Raw genomic sequence first — 19,112 nt, forward strand, 5'->3', positions numbered from 1 at the left:
TGCATCCCCCCAGCTTTCCTGGGCCTTTATCTTTATCTGCAATAAGAGACCTCGGAAAGTGAGAATACGACAAGGGATGTGTAGAAATGTGACATGTGTTGGATCAAACAGATATATTGGTTATGTCGGGTTAGTTTTTCTCTTCCCCAGTGAATATTAGATTCTATGTAACAGATTCAGAAAAATGTCCAGATGCATTCACTACCATTCAGCAGTCAGTGACAAATATTGTGGTTCTCTTATTAATTGAATCTTTAATCCTTTTTTGTCATGTTTCTTATGTTTATCACTATTCTCTGATCTGTGAAATATTCAGGAATTCTTTAGTAATACTGTAAATAAAAGGCTCATTAGAATTAAAAGATTCTCCCTGCTCCTGGTTTTAAAGAACATTTTATTTTTGAATTAATTAATCTGGAAATACATTGCGTGGACAGTATAACCAGATAGCACCAGTGTAGTGCTAATTCTTATTCTCTGGCTGTCACTAGAGTTTTGGAATCAGTGTTCCATAAACTTCTATTTTACCAAATAGCAATATTAAATGTTGTGGGAGTAATAAATATACAGAGGTTGTAAATTTTAAGGTACTCTTAAATGTTTATTTTTTTTCTTTCTTTCATTTCTTTTTTCCTTTTTAGGACAGGAAGATAATAAAATGAAATTTTCAGATGTGCCCTCGGTAACAAACCACGTCCCTCAGTCAAAGCTGGACTCCCCAGGGAAACTAGAGCCTGACAGACCAGATGATTCTTCCATTTGTACTGATATTCAAGAGGAAGCTCCTTCTTCACCAGAGTCAGATTCATGCAATAGGTAAGAAACTTGGAGTAGTTGATTATTTTAAATTTCTGTTTTCTGTGCATGCTAAGAGACCAGCAAAAATAACCAGAAAATAGCTTTGAGGCCTGGTGCCATTCCTCATCTCCTTCCATTGTCTCCTGCTGCTTTGTAGGATTCACAAAGTGATCAGGGCAGGATGTGGGGAGTATGTGCAGCAGTCACTGGGGACTTTGTCTTCTGCTCTGTAGGCTTTTTTTTTTTTTTAATTATTTTTAATTTTTACTGGAGTATAGTTGATTTACAATGTTGCATTAGTTTCTGCTGTACAGCAAAGTGAATCTGTTACACATATATCCACTCTTTTTTAGATTCTTTTCCCATATAGGCCATTATGAGTATTGGGTAGAGTTCTTTGTGCTATGCAGTAGGTCCTTACTAGTGATCTGTTTTATATATAGTAGTGTGTATATGTCAATCCCAGTCTTCCAACTTTATCCCTTCCCCCTCCCCCCTTATCCTGTAGTAACCATAAGTTTTTTTTCTGCATCTGTAACTCTATTTCTCTTTTGTAGATAAGTTCATTTGTACCCCTTTCTTAGATTCCACATATAAGCAATATCATGTGGTATTTGTCTTTCTCTGTCTGACTTACTTCACTCAGTATGACAATCTCTCAGTCCATCCATGTTGCTGCAAATGTAGCCTTTATATAGATATTTTTCCTAGAGTTAGAAAAGAGAGCATGACTGGCAGTGAAATTTTGATCAAGAGAATGAGTGAAGGAGATAAACACAGCTATACTAGAAAGTAGAGGTGGCCAGAAAGACAAAAGAAAGAAAAATTTACTTGAGCAAATAGAATGGAAGGGGAACCTTTTACAATGAGAGATTTGGAGGTGAGTCATTTTTCCAGATTTTTTAAAAGACAATTTAAGAAGATGATGTGTTTTTGAAAGATGACATAGTGTTGTGTTATAGTTACCATTTTGTGTTCTCGTGATTCACTTTATATGATAAATGCTACCCATGTTTCTACCTCATCTTTATAACTTTTTTTAGTAGATGCAGCATTCTGTTGGGTTTCTGTACCATAATTGACCAAACTTTTAAATTTCTATTGTATTTCTACATCTTCTTCAGTGTTTTTTATACTTACACACCTAAAGCTGTGGTAGCTCTCCCTATAGGAAGTCTTTTGTTTCTAATGAATTACTCCCTTAACTTTAGCATCATTTTGACCTTGGTAGGTGTTGTTGTTGCCTTCTGAATGAATTGTACCAGTTTTAAATGCTAACAGCAACATGTTATTTAATCTTTGGTATTTGTTCATTTAAAAATTGTTCACAATACTCTAGAATGATAGGTTATGTCTAATCTAAAATATCAAATTAAGAAGAAATTTTTTTATGAGAAGAACATACCCAAGGACCCTCTGCTTTCCTAGGGTTCTTGGAAAACAGCTTCAGGTTATTCAGAATCAAGTATCAGGAAGGGAAAATCTTCTCATTTTGCCCCGAACATTTGCAAGATCAGATCGGGATCAGTTTTATCCCGAGTTGGGTAAAGGCAGAACATACGGTAGCCCGAGTTTCTGCAAGACTGTGGCTCTGCTGCACAGTTACTCTGGATCAGGCCATTCCTGTAAGTTCATTGGGTAGTGTTTGTTTTTAAACACAAAACTTATCGGAGTACAGGGTAGAAATGGAGGAGAAACAGAGTTCAGGGAAATAAGAGTGAGTTTTTAAACATAGTCATGAGATGCCCGAATGTTCTGGAATGCCAGGATGAAATGGGACATTTTTATAAATTTGGAGTGGAGGGTGGAATGGAGGAAAATGAAAGGGGAGACACATGGCAGCCAGATGTATTTTTATCTTGTGATGAGAGTGTGGGAAACAGGATGAGTTTGTTGGAGGTCTTGGCCTCAGACAGACTTATAGGGTTATTAAACCATTTAATTTCTTTTAAAGTAGGCTCTTATATTCTTCCACACTTTAACTAGTTATGCATGTATATATATCTACACACACACACACACACACACACACACACACACGCACCCAATACACCCAATACACCCATGACCAGTGGAACTACCTGCTAATTGCGAATTTTTAGCAGCTTTATTGAGATATAATTTACGTACCATACAATTCACTCATTTAAGTGACAATTCAATGGTTTTTACTGTGTTGCCAAAGTTGTACCACCGTCACCACAATTTTAGAGCATTTTCATCACCCTGAAAAGAAACCTCATCCCCATTAGCAGTCACTCCACAGTTCCTCCCAACTCTGCTAGCTCCTGGCAACTACTGATCTACTCTGTCTCTATTGATTTGCCTATTTTGGACATTTCATATAAACAGGATCATACAATATGTGGTCTTTTGTAACTGGCTTCTTTTACTTAGTATACTGTCTGCAAGGTTTATCCATTTTGTATCATGTTTCAGTACTATATTCCTTTTTCTTTCTAAATTATATTCCATTGTATGGATATGCATTTTATTTATTCATTTATTAGTTGATGGATGTTTGGGTTGTTTCTAACTGTAGTTTTAACAAGGACAAAAATCATCGACTTTGTTTGTACACTTTGGAAGCTTAGCTTTAGAGACCAAATATGAGGATTTGCGTGGCTTGCCTTGAGAAATCGGTCAGTGTCTGGTACTCATAGCTCAAATATAAAGAAGTGTTACACACATTGTGAATATTAAATATGTTAAACTTTAAATTTTTAATTTAATTAAGTACCCTTTTATACCCTCCTTTTAATTTGCCCTGTCATTTTATCAGTCTAAGGTTTTTTACATTTAAAATGTTGAGTCTGGGGCTTCCCTGGTGGCGCAGTGGTTGAGAGTCTGCCTGCCGATGCAGGGGACACGGGTTCGTGCCCCGGTCCGGGAAGATCCCACATGCCGCGGAGCAGCTGGGCCCGTGAGCCATGGCCGCTGAGCCTGCGCATCCGGAGCCTGTGCTCCGCAACAGGAGAGGCCACAGCAGTGAGAGGCCTGCATACCGCAAAAAAAAAAAAAAAAAATGTTGAGTCTGTTCCTTATATAAGACCTAGAAACTCAGGCTAAAGGGAGAGTGGGAGTGCAGTGGTATTTGCTTTGATACCAGGGCAGACCACTGGGCAGCCGATTCCCAGGTGGACTGTGGAGGAGGAAGTGTGCAGGGGGAGCAGCCGTGGTGCAGCAGGAAAGTCCAGGCTTACGTTTGAGTGGCTTCGGGTCAGGATCTGCTGGGTGATTTGGGAGTCAATCTTTTGAAGTCCGTTTCCATAGCTATGAAAAGCATGTATAAATATCTTCTATCTCAGATCTGTTGGAAAGATGAAATGAGATAATAGATGTGAGAGTCTTTGATAAATATATGGTTACTCTGGTTTTATAAAGACCAAATCAATTGAATTTTCTTCAGTAATACTGCAAAACCTGGGTCTCTAGGACTGGATATTTCAGCAATGCTTTCGTAGTCCTCTATTCCTTCATTCTAATTCTTAAGCTATTATATCATAGAGTAAATCCCACAATTTATCTTTTTCTTTTCCTACTTCCGTTCTGAACTTTAGAAAGTTGTGAGCCTGGGCTAATTAGTTCCATTGAAAATTCATTTAATTCAGCCTCAGCTGGGTGCTCACCACCTAATTTACTCCTTATTGCATTTCCAACCCAGTTGCCTGTGTCTGTTTCCTCACTTTGAATGAACACCTTGTCTCCCAGTTCACCAAGGCAGCTAATCTGACCTGTCTCCAGATCTTCCTTTCCATTTTAAGGTTTCTTGTGATTTCTGACCACTTCTTTCCTGTTAATTGTAAGAGAAAGACATATTTCTTAATACATTTCTAAAGACATGTTCTTTTTTGTTTGTTTTTGTTTTTGTTTTTGTTTTTTGCAGTACGCGGGCCTCTCACTGTCGTTCCCTCTCCCATTGCGGAGCACAGGCTCTGGACGCGCAGGCTCAGCGGCCATGGCTCACGGGCCTAGCCGCTCCGCGGCATGTGGGATCTTCCCGGACCGGGGCATGAACCCGTGTCCCCTGCATCGGCATATTCTTTCTTAAGAAGAATTCATCCACCTCCTCTGAGACTTTGCTCCATCACTCATGTCTTAAGTTTGCTCTCAGATGACCCTTTTTCGTAGCCCTTCCTCTGATCTCTTATTCTTCCCACTATGCAGGAAGTAATTTTGACTTCCTCTGTGAATTCCTGTAGCAGCGTCTCTGAATTCCATAGCAGTTTGTCTAAATCAGATCTTGCCTTGTATTATAGTTATTTGACTATCCTTGTCCTTCCTATTATTACTCATCAAAGTCCTTAAGAATTGAGTCTGTCACTCATTTAAGAAAAAAAATCTCCTGCCTCGGGTCACTACACAACCATTATTAAGTGAAGGATTTCTTGATTCTAAGGTGTACATTTTCTGTTTTACATTTTAATGTCTGAAGTTGTGATAGGTACAGTGATCAATGGTGTTTTACAGTTGCTGCCAGCCCAGTGGTAGTTGTGATATACTTGTCAGTGTGTGAGTTTCAGTTGAGTTACGTGTATTGTTAACATTACATTGGTTTGTCATTTAAAATGTCTTCAACAAAATAATGAGAAAAAAGTTGTGTACGAAGAAAGTAACAAAATACAGCAGGGTGAAGGTTTGATGTTAGCGAGGTAGTGTTCACTGTTGGATGAATGACTGCAGTTCTGTATTTTCTTGCAAAAACAGTCAAGTGATTTACGAGACCTAAAGATGCCCACAAGTGTCTGAAGACTTGTTATGTTTCGTTAGTGAATGATGTGCAAAGGATTGCTTGTTTGTTACGTGATCTACTGAAGGCAGGAGAAATGGTCACATCCCTTGGAATAGATGGGAAAAATTTCAAAGTAATAACAGTGAGCCTGACGGATTCATCTCTTGCAAGACTATTGTTTGGGTGTCAAGTATCAGTTTGTCAGACATTTCTTGCTGTCTTTGAACAGAAGCGCTCATCTTCCAGTCACAGGTTATGTGATTGAGAAAAACAAAATTATGAGTTTAGTTTGCAGAATGGGTGTCAGTGCCTTAGATGAAATGCCTAGAGACAATTGTCAGGTAATTTGGAGAAATGCTTTATCTCCAGTGCTTTCGGTGGTACAGAGGATGACTTTGTGAGGGAAAAATCAGACATCGTAGACGTTGAGTCAAAACACGATGAAGAGTAGGGCTCTGAATCTGAATACGTTTTAGGAACACTTTAACCAACTTATTTCAGTTTTTTAAAAAATATACGTACAACAATGGTATAAGATAAAAACCTGTGTCTACATATGTTTAAAAGAACTCTGGATATGTAAACATGAAAAATAATGGTTCCTCTTACTATTAATGTTGCCTTCGATTTTTGAAATATAGTATCTGAATATGAATAAGGTCCCTAACCCACTTCAAGCATAATTTTACCACCTGGTTGGAAACTAATAAAGTCGATCATAACTAACTCATAAAATTGGTGACCTGGCAGAAGGCTGTCACAAATTATAGTGAGTGATCCTTTGGTTAATGCCAGTGCGATTTAGTGACTCTAAAATCTAAATGGTCAAGAGAGATATGCAGTTGATTAGGGTAATTAACACCTTAGAAATCAGGACAAGAATTCAAAGTGAAAAGGGACCCATCACAACCAAATGCCTTTAGTGGAATCAAAGCATTTCAGAGATTAGTGGTCTTTATTTGTCTGGTCCAACTTTTATTTTCCATAATTCAGACATCACATGGAAGGGAGATGAGACATGACACTCAGTGACTTTGTTCAGATCTTTTCCAACCCTAACATTCTGTAATCCTGTTTTTTTTGACAAGTGTAATAGTTGATAAATTATCTGTGTTCTTTCACCACTTGACCATTGCAGACCGTGAATCAACCTTCTAGAATTATGCTTATTCCTTGTATATTGAAGTGTTCATTTTTTACGAAAATTTTCTCACTTTTTCTTTTTATGATAGTTTTATTGCTTTCACTGTAAAGCCGCAGATTTTCAAAACAACTTTTAATTTAGATGTTATGCATGCTTATTGTGAAAAATAGAAAATTTAGGTAAACAAAAAGTAAGAGTCCAGTAAAATTTTATCAGCCAGAAAGAAATTTGTATTAACACTTTCATATGTACATTCTTCTAAAGACAGCAGTATGGGTACATGGATACTTAGAGGAACATTTTTAATACAGAAGGATCATACTATTTTGTAAATTTTTATGCTTTTTTTTTCTCTTTTAAAGAGACAAGTCATGCTGTTTTAGGTCTAATGTGAGTGAAAATAAATTGTGAGTTGTTTTTTTAATTCATGTAGTCATGCTGTAATACAGATTATAGATCTTATTGAATTACACTATTGGTTTTCTTTGTGTTAGAGTAGTATTTAAATTTATGTAATATGCCAGATTGACAACTAAGAATAATCTTACTTTAAGATCCAATAGGTGTATCTAATCCAAATAATTACTGGGATGAAATTGTTTGTTGCTAATTTGATTCTTAACTCTTAAATAAGTACCTCTTTTAGAGTTTTAATTATTAATGTTATATTGATTCTTTCTTGCCAATTTGAAGACAGATGATAAAAAAATTGATAAGAATTTTAGATTTTTGTACACCTCCTAGATGACTTCCGGGAGTTCAAGAGACTTGTCCAAATTTCTGTAAATTCACTTATTGTTCTTCTTAAGAAAAGAGGGCTTTTGTTCCCTGAGTTTTGGCAAGCAGAAAAAACTGCATTTTTATTGAATGCTAAGTTATAAGAAAAGATGCTTTTGATTATTAAAACTTCCTAGAGAGGAAGCTTTAATCTTCATGTAGAGATGCATAGTGGTCATGCTATTCTTTGGAAGAACCTTTAGATCATTATTTAAAAAAAATATTTATGCACTTTAATTCTAGGCAATATAAGTTAAAAAGAAACTTTTTATATAACTGGAAAAAATTGAGTAATGTCATAGATTAGGTAATATTATATCAGTATTCAATTTTTCCTGATTTTGAAAATTTTATTATGGTTGTGTAAGTGAATGTACTTGTTCTTAAGAAATGCATGCTGAAGGGTTAAAGGGACATGATGGCTGAAACTCTCAGTGCTTAAAAAAATAATGTGCATGTGTGTGAGTGTACACACACACAGAGAAAGAGTGAGAAAGCAAATGCGGCAAAATGTTAGCAGTTGGAAAATCTGGGTGAAGGGTCTAAGAGTCATTTTTTTTGTAAGTGTGAAATTGTTAAAATTAAAAAAATTTATTGGAAGGGGTCATTTTCCATAATCAGAGAAGCTTATTTATACCAGAAGATTTTCTAAAGGAAAGATTTATAGTTACGATTTATTGGCTAAAAAAGTGGTAGCCAGGGATCTACATGGGATGCTGAGTATTGTTTTCAGTCTCTGAAACCATATTTATTTCAGTCAGTCTGTTCAGGACCGACCCAACATGGTTACCTCAGCTTTGGTGTGTTAGAGAGTGTGGGCTAATGAAGCAGGGACTTTGATTTCAGTAGGAATGAAGAGTATCACAGAGACCACCTAATTTCACTGCTTGGTAACCTGTAACCTGCGTGAACCTTCTTGCAGATGCCCAGTGCTGGTCATAAAAGAACCTGGGTCAGATAAGGTGTGAACGAGTACATTTTAACTTTTCACACTTCCTGGCCAAAACCATTACCTCTTCTTTGATGCTAGGTCAGTAGCAGCATCATTGTATAGGAATTCCAATACAGACAGGCACAGAACACCGGAAACGTTGACAAAGAGGCGTATTAACTATGGGCCACGCATTTCATATATTTTGGTACAACTTTTTCTCACTTTTCAGTCATTTTTCCAAGAGCTATCTGTGCAAACTTCTTAAGAGCAAGAGAGCAAAAAACAAAAATATGTGAAGAAATCTTGATTACAATTTGTTGGAAAATTCAAGTAGTAGTTAAGTTTCAGCTTTTCTTAAATTCTGAGTCAATTGGAGAATGATGGGGAAATTGTAAGAGAAAAAGTGCCATTGTGACAATCATCTGAGGAATGTAGAGTACTGGCACCATCAGCCAGTTGATAAGACCACGCTGGGTTTATTGCTTATTGAAGGGAATGGGAAACACTGCCTCTATCATCAAAGTGGCCTCTCAGCCAGAGGGGCAAAGCTGACTTGTGTGTTGAGATTACAATTTTTGTTTAGTCAGTTCTTTCACTGCGGTCTTGGTTAGGACTGGGTAAACCTAATAGTTCAGAATTGGTGAGTACAGCAAGATGAGGATTCTGAGGAGAGGAGCTCAAAGAGTCCTTGGGGGTATGTCCCTTGATGCTTGCTATTGAAAAGCTCATGGGTTTTGTAGAAGGTTTTTGGACTCAACAATATGTGAGTGCTAGGAGCGTTCTGTGTTATATCACTTAGTCCACAGGCAAGCCCATTTTAGAGAAGTGGAAATGAAAGGTCTCAGGAGTCACATAAGCAGCTTAGGGTTGTACACATGGTAGATGGCAGTACCAGGACTTGAGCCGAGGTCTAGTTGACCTCAGAGCCCAAGTTGGCCTGACTGATAATATGCTTATGGCCAAGCCGGCTCACTCTTCACATTCTTGAAAGAGTGTAAACATGCAGTGCTTGAAATGTTTGGGCTTCCTGAGAAGCAGACCCCGAGACAAGGATTTGAGTGGAAGTGGTTAATTTAGAAGGTGAAAGAACCACACTGTAGGGAGTGGGGAAGTGCAACAGGAAAGGGAAGATAGCATTTCAGGGGCATATTATCAAACCAGACGTCACTGTGAGCGACTGGGGTTTATCCCTCCTGGGAACTGGGAGCTGGTTTAAAACACACACCTGAGTTGTCCCACCCAAGGCAAGGGGCAGGGGTATGTCATTTGGTTGGGGGCTGCTCCCTGCTGCTTCCAGCCTTCCATGCTGGCGACAGAGCTGGCTCTAGCACGTCAGGCAAAGGCGCTTACGTTTGGAGATCAAGTACGTCAGGGGATGAGGGCAAGGGGGTAGGGTCAGGGCACCAGTGGGATCTGCCCAGGCCGTGATTCCAACTGAAGACAGGAAACTGGTTTGGTTTTCTGTAGACTCTATTAATGCAAATGGGGTACTGTAGACTTCTGTCTGTATCTCGGACCCAAGAGAAGGCAGGAGCGGGGGTGGGGGGGAGTCCCAGAGCTCATTGCCCCTCTGTGCCCCTGTTTGCCAAGCTCACTTGCCCGTCGCTGCCAGGAAGGGGAGACGTAAGGGTATTTGGGGGCTGTTGAATAAGTGGTAGACGAGCAGATGCCAGGGAGAGAAAGGGACAGATAATCTAGAAAGCTCTGAGACAAATGGGTCCACAAACTGCTGGAGGAAAATGTGTTTGTTGATGAGAAACAATTTACTTTTTCCTCTTGTGTGATAGATAATGAACTGAAGTATGAAGTAATCTTTTTTTATCAAACTGAAGATCACCAACATACTAAATAAAAATCTCTGGGTCTTAGGCAGAAAAATCACAAGCACGGAACTGGGAGTTCTTTGATTGTTGGGAATATTTCCTCATTATCCTGGTTTGTTTCTCCTCCGCGGCAGTTAGAGCACTGTTAATGGGCCTTGTGGTGTCTGTGGATGTCCTCTCCGCTTCGGACATGACTCTCCAGGGTGTGGCAGAAGAAGCCTGCTGGTCTTTCTGGGGAAAGTCTTTAGAAGTACCTCATTAATAGGTGACAATATTGTGTGCCTTTGAATCCTCCTTGGACAAAAAGGGGGGGAGAAAGCTAACCTTTTATTTGGCACCTTTAATAGCAATTATTTTTAAATGTTTTTTACACAGAATTGTTTCTTCATGATTAAGAATTAGAAGGTATTTTGAAGTATACTTCTCTGTACTCTTTGATTTGCACTGATGTGTGAACCTTAAATATTTCTCTAATATGTATTTGCTGGGGTTTTTCCCTGACTTATTTCAGAAGACTTTTGTCTAATTCTGCTCGTCCGTAGCTTAGCGTTCTCATCCATAGCTTAGCGTAATATTTTTTTTTCTGTCATGTTACTTGTGTGTCTTTGTCTTAAGTGGATGGCAAATGGGAGTCAGGTTTCTGACTTTGGAGGGGAGATTACAGACAAATAAGGCTAAAACTATCCATGTGGTAGTGGATTAGAATTGGAGACCTTAAAATGAACTCATGTTTAACTTAATATAGAGTCAGATGGATACATACAGAAATATTTATAGATCTGTGTGTGTAAGTGAGCTAGTTATTTTACACATGTGTTTCCTTTTTCTGTGAGCTGCCAGGGCCCAGAAGCAAGGACAGCACAGTTGCAAGGAGCACACCTAGTGCCCTGATCTTGGTATTTAATAACATTTTCCAAAAGAAGGAACCAGTGCTTCTTGGAGAAATGGCTGAATCCAGGACTGGGGCAGGAAGCAGGGAAATGCTAGAAAAAGAGACAGAAAAGGCGGGGGGGAAGGAAGGCGAGAAGAAAGGAAAGGGAAAAGGAGGGGAGAAGAAGAGAAAACAAAAACCTGACAGACATACCTCAGCCAAGAGATCAAGGTCAACATCAACAGCAGTGTTATGTTGATGGCGTGTTTGCTCTTGGTGTGATGCCCTGGAAATGACACATTACCTGTGTGGTCTTCCTCCTCCAAACTCATTAACCTCAGTCAGACTGTGAGAAAAACATCAGACAAACTCCAGTTGAGGGTCATTCTGCAAAATAACCTGACCAGCATGCTTCAAAACTGTCACGGTCATCAAAAACAAGGAAAGTCTGAGAAACCAACACTGTCTGGAGGCACCTAAGGAGATAAAACTACTAAATGTAATGTGGTGTCCTGAATGGGATCCTGGAACCAAAAAAGGACATTAAGTAAAGACTAAAGAAATATAAATAAAATATGAACCTTAGTAATGATAATGTATTAATATTGCTTCATTGGTTGTAACTAATGTATCAGACCTAATGTAGGATGTTAACAATAGAAGAAACTGGATGTGGGGCACATGGGAACTTCCTGTACTATCTCTGCAACGTCTCTGTAAATATAAAACTATTCTAAAATTAAAGTTTTTTTTTTTTTTTGCTGTACGCGGGCCTCTCACTGTTGTGGCCCCTTCCATTGCGAAGCACAGGCTCCGGACGCGCAGGCTCAGTGTCCATGGCTCACGGGCCCAGCGGCTCCACGGCATGTGGGATCTTCCCGGACCGGGGCACGAACCCGTGTCCCCTGCATCGGCAGGTGGACTCCCAACCACTGCGCCACCAGGGAAGCCCTAAAGTTTTTTTTAAAAAGTACATTATAACATCAAAATAAGGAGACATAGTGGCATGAAAATATTCAAAGAATGTATTGAATATTGGAAAACCAAAGTCATTGAAACATTTTGTTCAGTGGTAAATTGCACAGTTTCTAGTAAGTTTAGTTACTGAACTCTTTTATTTTCTTTCATTTAATATTACGTATTACATTTAGTCATATAAATTAATAAAGCCCTGTGTAGTGCATTCCATAAAGTGCATTATTTTGTACTATGTTAAAATTTAATCCATAAATGAAGCGTGAAGGAAGAATTCTGTTTTCCTCTTGGTTGTCTTACTTGTTTTATCAGTTTTGCTTTCTTGTGCTAATATTTTTACTTTATAGACTGATTCCACCTCAGATAATGTAGCTTACCCAGCCTTTACGTTTCATCAAAAGAGAAAACATGCACCGTTTACAATAGGCCTCATCGTCTTCAGTTACCATGTTTTTATTAGTGAATATATACTTGTAAAAGTGGTTTGAGTAGTGATTCTCCCAGAACAATGTGAAAGTACAGATAGTTTTTATCTTTTCTCCCGTTCTCATCGGCAAAGGGTATTTGCTGTTAAATAATGAGGTTCTTCTAATCTCAGATACTTCACGTTGGCACCTTTTAGGGATCTTTTTTTTTTTTTTCTGTGGTACACGGGCCTCTCACTGTTGTGGCCTCTCCCGTTGCAGAGAACAGGCTCCGGATGCGCAGGCTCAGTGGCCATGGCTCACGGGCCTAGCCGCTCCGCGGCATGTGGGATCTTCCCGGACCGGGGCACGAACCCGTGTCCCCTGCATCGGCAGGCAGACTCTCAACTACTGCGCCACCAGGGAAGCCCGGATTTTTTTTTTTTTTTTTTTGCATTTTCACTGGGTAATCTGATGGGCTTCTCTATAGATTTTTTTGTTTTTGTTTTATAATAAATTCATGATTTTTCAGCATTCTGAGTCAACCCTAGGTGGTAGATATTTTTCTTTGTTTTCACCAAATTCATGAACTGCCATGATATAAAGATCCTCTGTAAAATTACTTTGCGCCCTTCAATTTTCTGTATCAGGAGAGAGTTTTACAATTCCATAGTGGTTGCTAACTTGTGTATCTAAAATGCTTGTTGAAATTGGCAGTCCCTTCCAGGTTCCGCACTTGTCACATGATACCTTCATTGTCATAGCTTGTAGCAGTGTCTGATTGTCACCGGAGGTTTTGGAACGATGACTGTAGTGTTGAGAGTTTGGGTTGGCATGACGTGGTAATACTTGCTATTTGCATAAGGTTGAAGTTTTTAAAAATGTGTTTCCCTTTTTAGTTTTTCAGACATTTTGTAAACCATATAGGAATTCTTGTTTCAATGTGCTTCTGCGTATATTTGGCTTGATTCATAAAACTGAGATATAATCTTGACTGGTTCAGAGTTTAGTTCTTCATTAAAATAAAAAAAAGAGAGTAGGTGAGAACATATTTTTCATAATGCTTGGAGCAGAGTAAGTATGAGACCTTGAAGGAACTACCAGTTCCTTCTAAATGTTAGACGATCTATACTTATTTGGGATCAGCACTCCCAGACCCCCAAACATAGGCAGGCAGTTAAGAGGTTTCTCTAGTTTAAAACAAAATGTCAGAATCAGAATCCTTTAGTCTTGTTCTGGTGAATGACATTGGATGAACTAGAAATGATATGTAACTTGCACATCGTACTGTTGGAATTTTGTATTTTCAGTGAATTGTTCAAGTTTATCATTTGTTTTAGTCAACTTGAAAGTTAAAGTCAGAACTTTTTTCCTGCCTTCTCAATTTATACTATCTTTGCTTTTAAATCAGAGGAACACATGTTATGAGATCTCCTTGGAGACCTTCAGAGCCTGGGAAGAAGGCACATTAGGATAGAATACAAACATTTTCAATTTCAAAGGTACCTTGAGAAATCACTAAATGTAGTAGCTTCATATCACAGGTAAGGAAATGGAGGCCTAGAGAGGTGATGTGACTTATCTCAAGTCATTCACTGGATAGAATTGAAGCCAGTAATTCTCAGCCCAGATTTTTCCCCATTATAACATGAATTGCATCAGAATTTTTATCCTGGGTGCCATTGATTCCTTTGTGAGTAGAACAGCATTTTAATTGAGTTATTTAAAATGTCAGTTAGACATAGAATGACCATATGTTCTGGTGTCTCTGAGATCGGCTGGTTCCCACTTATTCTCTTGGCATCATTATTAGTAGTACCCTGTATCACTCTCCCAAGTGTGTGGGTTTAGATGGTAGATTATATGGTTGTCCTGTCAGAGGGACATGCCGTGTTTATTTGCACGTCTTCTTTGTTCTCTTAGTCCCACACAAATAGTCACATTCTGGAACATGGGTACATATTAAATTGCTGATTTTGCTTACTCCTATTGATTTTACCATGTAAGTAGTACCCACTGTTCTTGTATCTTAGAGAGATTCAAGCATTAAAATACGATGGGCCTCAAATGCGGAGGCTTGTTATTTTTTAGGTAATTCTGCAGAAGTCACTTGTGGAAGCCTGTAAGGTGCTTTACTACGCTGCCCCTGCCCTAGTAAGCACATTTCGTTAGAGCCTTTTACATCTTGTTACTGGAGAATGGGTAATAGTACAAATCAAAAATTTAAAAATGTGTGTCAACATTAAAATTTGGAGTCAATGTCATTTTGGAGGGATAATTCTCATAAAGTAGATCATTTGGTCTAAGGCCTCATCTTTGTGGGAACTGAGTCACAAGGTGGTTCAGTGTCCACTGCCTAAAACCCAGCAGTATAAGGTAGTTCTAAAATTCTCCTCCTCCTTGAACAGATTGTAAAACTAGAGTTTTATGGCCTGAACTTTGACTTGATACTGGGTTTCTGTGGTTTGGTGGTTGGTATTGGCCAGGCATCCCACATTTGTACAGTTGAACATGCGTCCTCAGCATGGGCAGCTGGGCAGATGATACAGAAGTTGGCCTGGCTGTGCAGAAGACATGCTGCTCCCATCATGAGCTTCATACCCTGCCTCTTGTTGTCAAGGGGGCTTGTATTCGAATGAAAGCGTCTTCAGTGGTAGCGGAAATTTTCACCTTGAGATGCTGCTTGTCTTGTAATTCGTTTCTCCTTATGGGGCTGAATATTGTAACCTGTTACTGTGATCTCGTTGTCTTCTAGTACTGGGGTTTTTTTGTGTTGGTCATTTATGCTGCTAATAGTTGAGTCAGAACAAAATGAAGCATCATGATTTTGTCCCCCTGCCCACTTAACTTGAGGTTTTGATTCAGTATCTAGTTGTAGCAGTGAAAATTTTGCTAATTAAAAAAATTTGTCCCTTACATTAGACTCTCAGAGTTGATGTCTTCGTTTTTTTCTTTTTTCCCCTTAAATTTGTAAGTTAAACATAAGCACAAATATTTGATTGTACCTCGAAATTGAGTTTTTTCCAGAGGGCCAAGAGGATTCCAGTGTTCGGAATTAACCTAATGTCCTTTTATCTCTTCCTTGAAAAAAAATACACAGTACTTTTCTTCACTTTTTATAAGAATTTAAAGTGATTGACCTGAAAGGTATGATTCTCTCTTGAATACAGTATTTCCTAACCCTTTTCTTGCCACCTAAGAAAATGATAGCATTTGTGTGCCAGACACTTCCATCAAAAAGATGATTGATGCTGGAGGCCAGAGGTACTGCCATGGGCTTAACAATTGTTTTGGCTATTCTGGGTCCTTTTGCATCTCTATATAAACTTTAAAATTAATTTTTCAGTTGCTAAAAAAGAAAGAAGAGGTCTACTGGAATTTTGGATGAGATTAAATTCAATCTATAGATGAATTTGGGGACCAACTGACTTATCAATATTGATCTGGTAACAGTATGGTCTGGTTTATATGGTTTAAAAGGGTGACTCCAGATGCTGTGAAGAGTGAACGGGGGGTTAGAGGTGAAGCGAGTGGCAGCAGGGAGACCAGTTAGGCTTTGGTCCAGTCCGTCCGAGGGGTCATGGTAGAGCAGATTAGGACCATCATGGTAAAGATGGAAATGGGTGGGATTGGGGATATATTTTGGAGGTAGGATAGACAGCACGTGCAGGTGGTTTGGACGTGGTAGGACAGGAAAAGCTCAGCCTGTGGATGAATTTTGGCTTTCACAACTGGGTGCATGGTGGTACTTGCTAAGTAAGATGGGGAAATCTGAGAGAGGCAGTACAAAGCTTGGCCAGGGGTTGGGCAGTGGGTCGTGTTGGTGATCAGGGGTTTTGTTTGGGCCTGTGAGATGAGCAAGTAGAGATATCAGACAAGGCGGCGGCAGTAGGGAGAGCGATCAGGGCCCGAGATACACTTAAAGGCATGGTGTTGGCTCCGAGCCTGTAGTGCAGGTGTGCAGAAGAAGAAGAAGGCACCCAGGACTGAACCCTCTCTCACTCCAACATTGAGGAAGTAGAAGCATGTAGAAAAGACTGAGCAAAGGAGATCCAGGAAGAATGAGACCAGTGGTGGATGAAGAAAACTAAGACGTTGTGATACCGTGGAAGCTGACAGAAGAAAACAGATGAGAAGTCAAATGAGACAAGACTTAAACATTTGACTAGGGAGCAGGGACTGTGGGCTTGGGCAACATGAAGGTTTTAGCAAGTGTGGCTTCGAGTGAAGGGGTTCCCTGGAAGACTGACCAGTGTGCACTGAGGGGAAGCCTGAGGGGACGAAGGAGAGAGCAACTCCCACCAGCTCTCAGGAACTTCTGCTGTGAAGGGTGGCGGAGATTAGGACTGTACGTGGAGGAGCACGGGATTGCAGGAGGGCTTTGATGGGAATATACGGTTGAGAAGGGGACACTGATGAGGGGTGGGGAGCCAGCTGCGTGAGTGACGTCCCGAGGACGCAGCGAGGTGGGAGCAGGTGGAAGGGTCGGCCTTTGGTAGGAGTGGGGTTGACTGACCCGTAGGAGCAGCAAGGAAGGCGGGACATAGGCACAGTTGCAGGGGCAGCAAGTTCCTGCCGGTTTTTTTGTTTTTAAATTTTTGGCTGCTCTGCGTGGCTTGCGGGATCTCAGTTCCCCAACCAGAGGTTGAACCTGGGCCTTGGCGGTGAAAGCCCAGAATCCTAAGCACTAGGCCACCAGGGAACTCCCCTGCTTTTATCTTCTTAACGTAGTTAAGGCAGTTTCATCAGCTGAGATTGGGGTGGACTGGCGGGTAGGCAGTTTGAGGTGTGAGCCTTTGAGAATGGGAAACAGAACGTGCCAGGAAAGTTTTGTAGGATCACCTGATAGTGAGGATTGCCCATATAGTAGATGCTTGCTTTGGAATTCTTTGTCATCAACTAAGAAAAAACTTCGAATGTGTTTAACTTTCAGATATAACTTAGAAATGTTGTTGACTATGAAAGAAGACATGCTAATACATTTTCTTATCATGTATAGAGGTTTAATAGAACCTTTTTAAAACATTCAAGATTTGATATTCTTTTTGAGCACCTAGAGACTGAGAAGGAAAGGACCCACAAACTCAAAAGAAAAATGGGCTAAAGCCCTGAACAGATGGTTTGCCCAGAGAGAAATGCAAATTGCATCTATTTCTCACCCGTTAGGTTGGCAAGCATCTTAACATTTGCTAATAGACTCTGCAGTAAGGATATGAGGAAACACACACTCATTTATTACTGGTTGGAGTGCTACATAATACAGTCCCTAAGGAGAGGAAGCTGGTGAGACCAACCAAAAGTACTGTTTGGCCTTTTACCCAGTATTCTCATGAATTTGTCCTATAGGTACACCTGCACGTGTACAAATGACTATACCTGGAGTTACTCATCGAGTCATAGTTTATCATAACAGAAGGTTGGAAACTACTTTGAGTATTCATCCTTGGGGGCTGGTTGATTAAACTCTGGTACATCCACACAATGAGATGCTATGTGATTGTTCAAAAAAGAAAATCTCTACATGCTGACATGGAGAGATTTCCAGGATACGTTTGCAAGTGAAAAGACCAAAATTCAGAACAGAATAGAAAGCATTCTGTTTCTTTTCTAAAAGGGGAGGAAATGAGTATACTTTTATTTGTTTGGTTTTGCATAAAGAAACATCAGAAGAATAAACAACAAACTAATAAGTGATTATGTGCTGGAGTCAGAGGCGAACGGATTGCCTGGTGACAGAGGAGGAAGTGAGACCTCTCAGTGTCCATCTTCTCGTGTCATTTTGATTTTGAACCATGTAAAGATATGAATCTACTTTAGCCAAAAAAAGAGTAGGTACTTTACAATAAAGTTTTGGAAATCGTCATCATCTTCGTCAGTGTCATATAAATTGGTTCGTGAAGGTTCGTGATGCAGCAGTAGGTAAGACAGATATAGTAACGGGGTTTTGTAATTTAGGGGCACTGGAATTATTAAGAAAATTGCTGAATAGGTGTTTATGTTTCTGGTCAAATTAAGAGAAAACAGTATCTAAAGAAAACCTTGTCAAAGTAACTGAACCTAAGGTGTAAGTATCTTACTGTAATTCAATGATAGCTTTGTTATTTTTTAAAATCTTCTTAGTTGTTTTTGGAAGGTTAACACATTACATTTGGTTTTTAACTGTTAAGAATGTGTCATTGAATGAATTTAAAGTTGCCACAAAATCTTTTTCTACTAATATACCTTACTGTTTTGTATTTTATTACAGACTGTTGTTTTTTTTTTTTTCTGGGAACATTTCTGGACTTCAGAATACCCCTGAAAGCTAAATGGTTCGTCTTGTTTCAGATGGAGAATTTTGATTGTTGAAAGCTTGTAGAGAAAATGTGGGAACATGGAGTCGTGTTCCCATATCTTTTGCATTTTCAAAAGAGCTTAAACTAGGTGGTACCTGGGATCTACAGTCCTTTGGATGAATGGGGCATTGTTCTGAGGGAGTGTATCTTCCCCTAAGATGCTATGACATCGAGTCCTTGAAATTTATATGCATCCATCAGATCCCTGTACCTAGCCATCCATCTTTGTTCATCAGCTCAGCCATGGCTTTGTGCCTCTAGCAGGGTGCCTGGCACATGGTAGATTATTGAATTAATTTCCCTGGCTTCAGTTTCCTCA

General features: G+C 39.4%; 1 protein-coding gene across 5 annotated transcripts in view; it reads left to right on the forward strand.

Annotated features, from left to right (window-relative positions):
- The window catches only part of RAD18 (RAD18 E3 ubiquitin protein ligase), a 107,188-nt gene that overhangs the window by 72,071 nt on the left and 16,005 nt on the right, over nt 1-19,112 (forward strand). For all 5 annotated transcript variants that reach the window (XM_081245042.1, XM_081245043.1, XM_081245044.1 and 2 more), the window contains one exon: nt 642-816. In XM_081245042.1, coding sequence (XP_081101168.1) covers nt 642-816 — 175 coding nt within the window. The remainder of the gene's footprint in view (nt 1-641; nt 817-19,112) is intronic.

This window comes from Mesoplodon bidens, assembly GCF_964165515.1.
Source record: "Mesoplodon bidens genome assembly, chromosome: 10".
Taxonomy (NCBI): Eukaryota; Metazoa; Chordata; class Mammalia; order Artiodactyla; family Ziphiidae; genus Mesoplodon; species Mesoplodon bidens.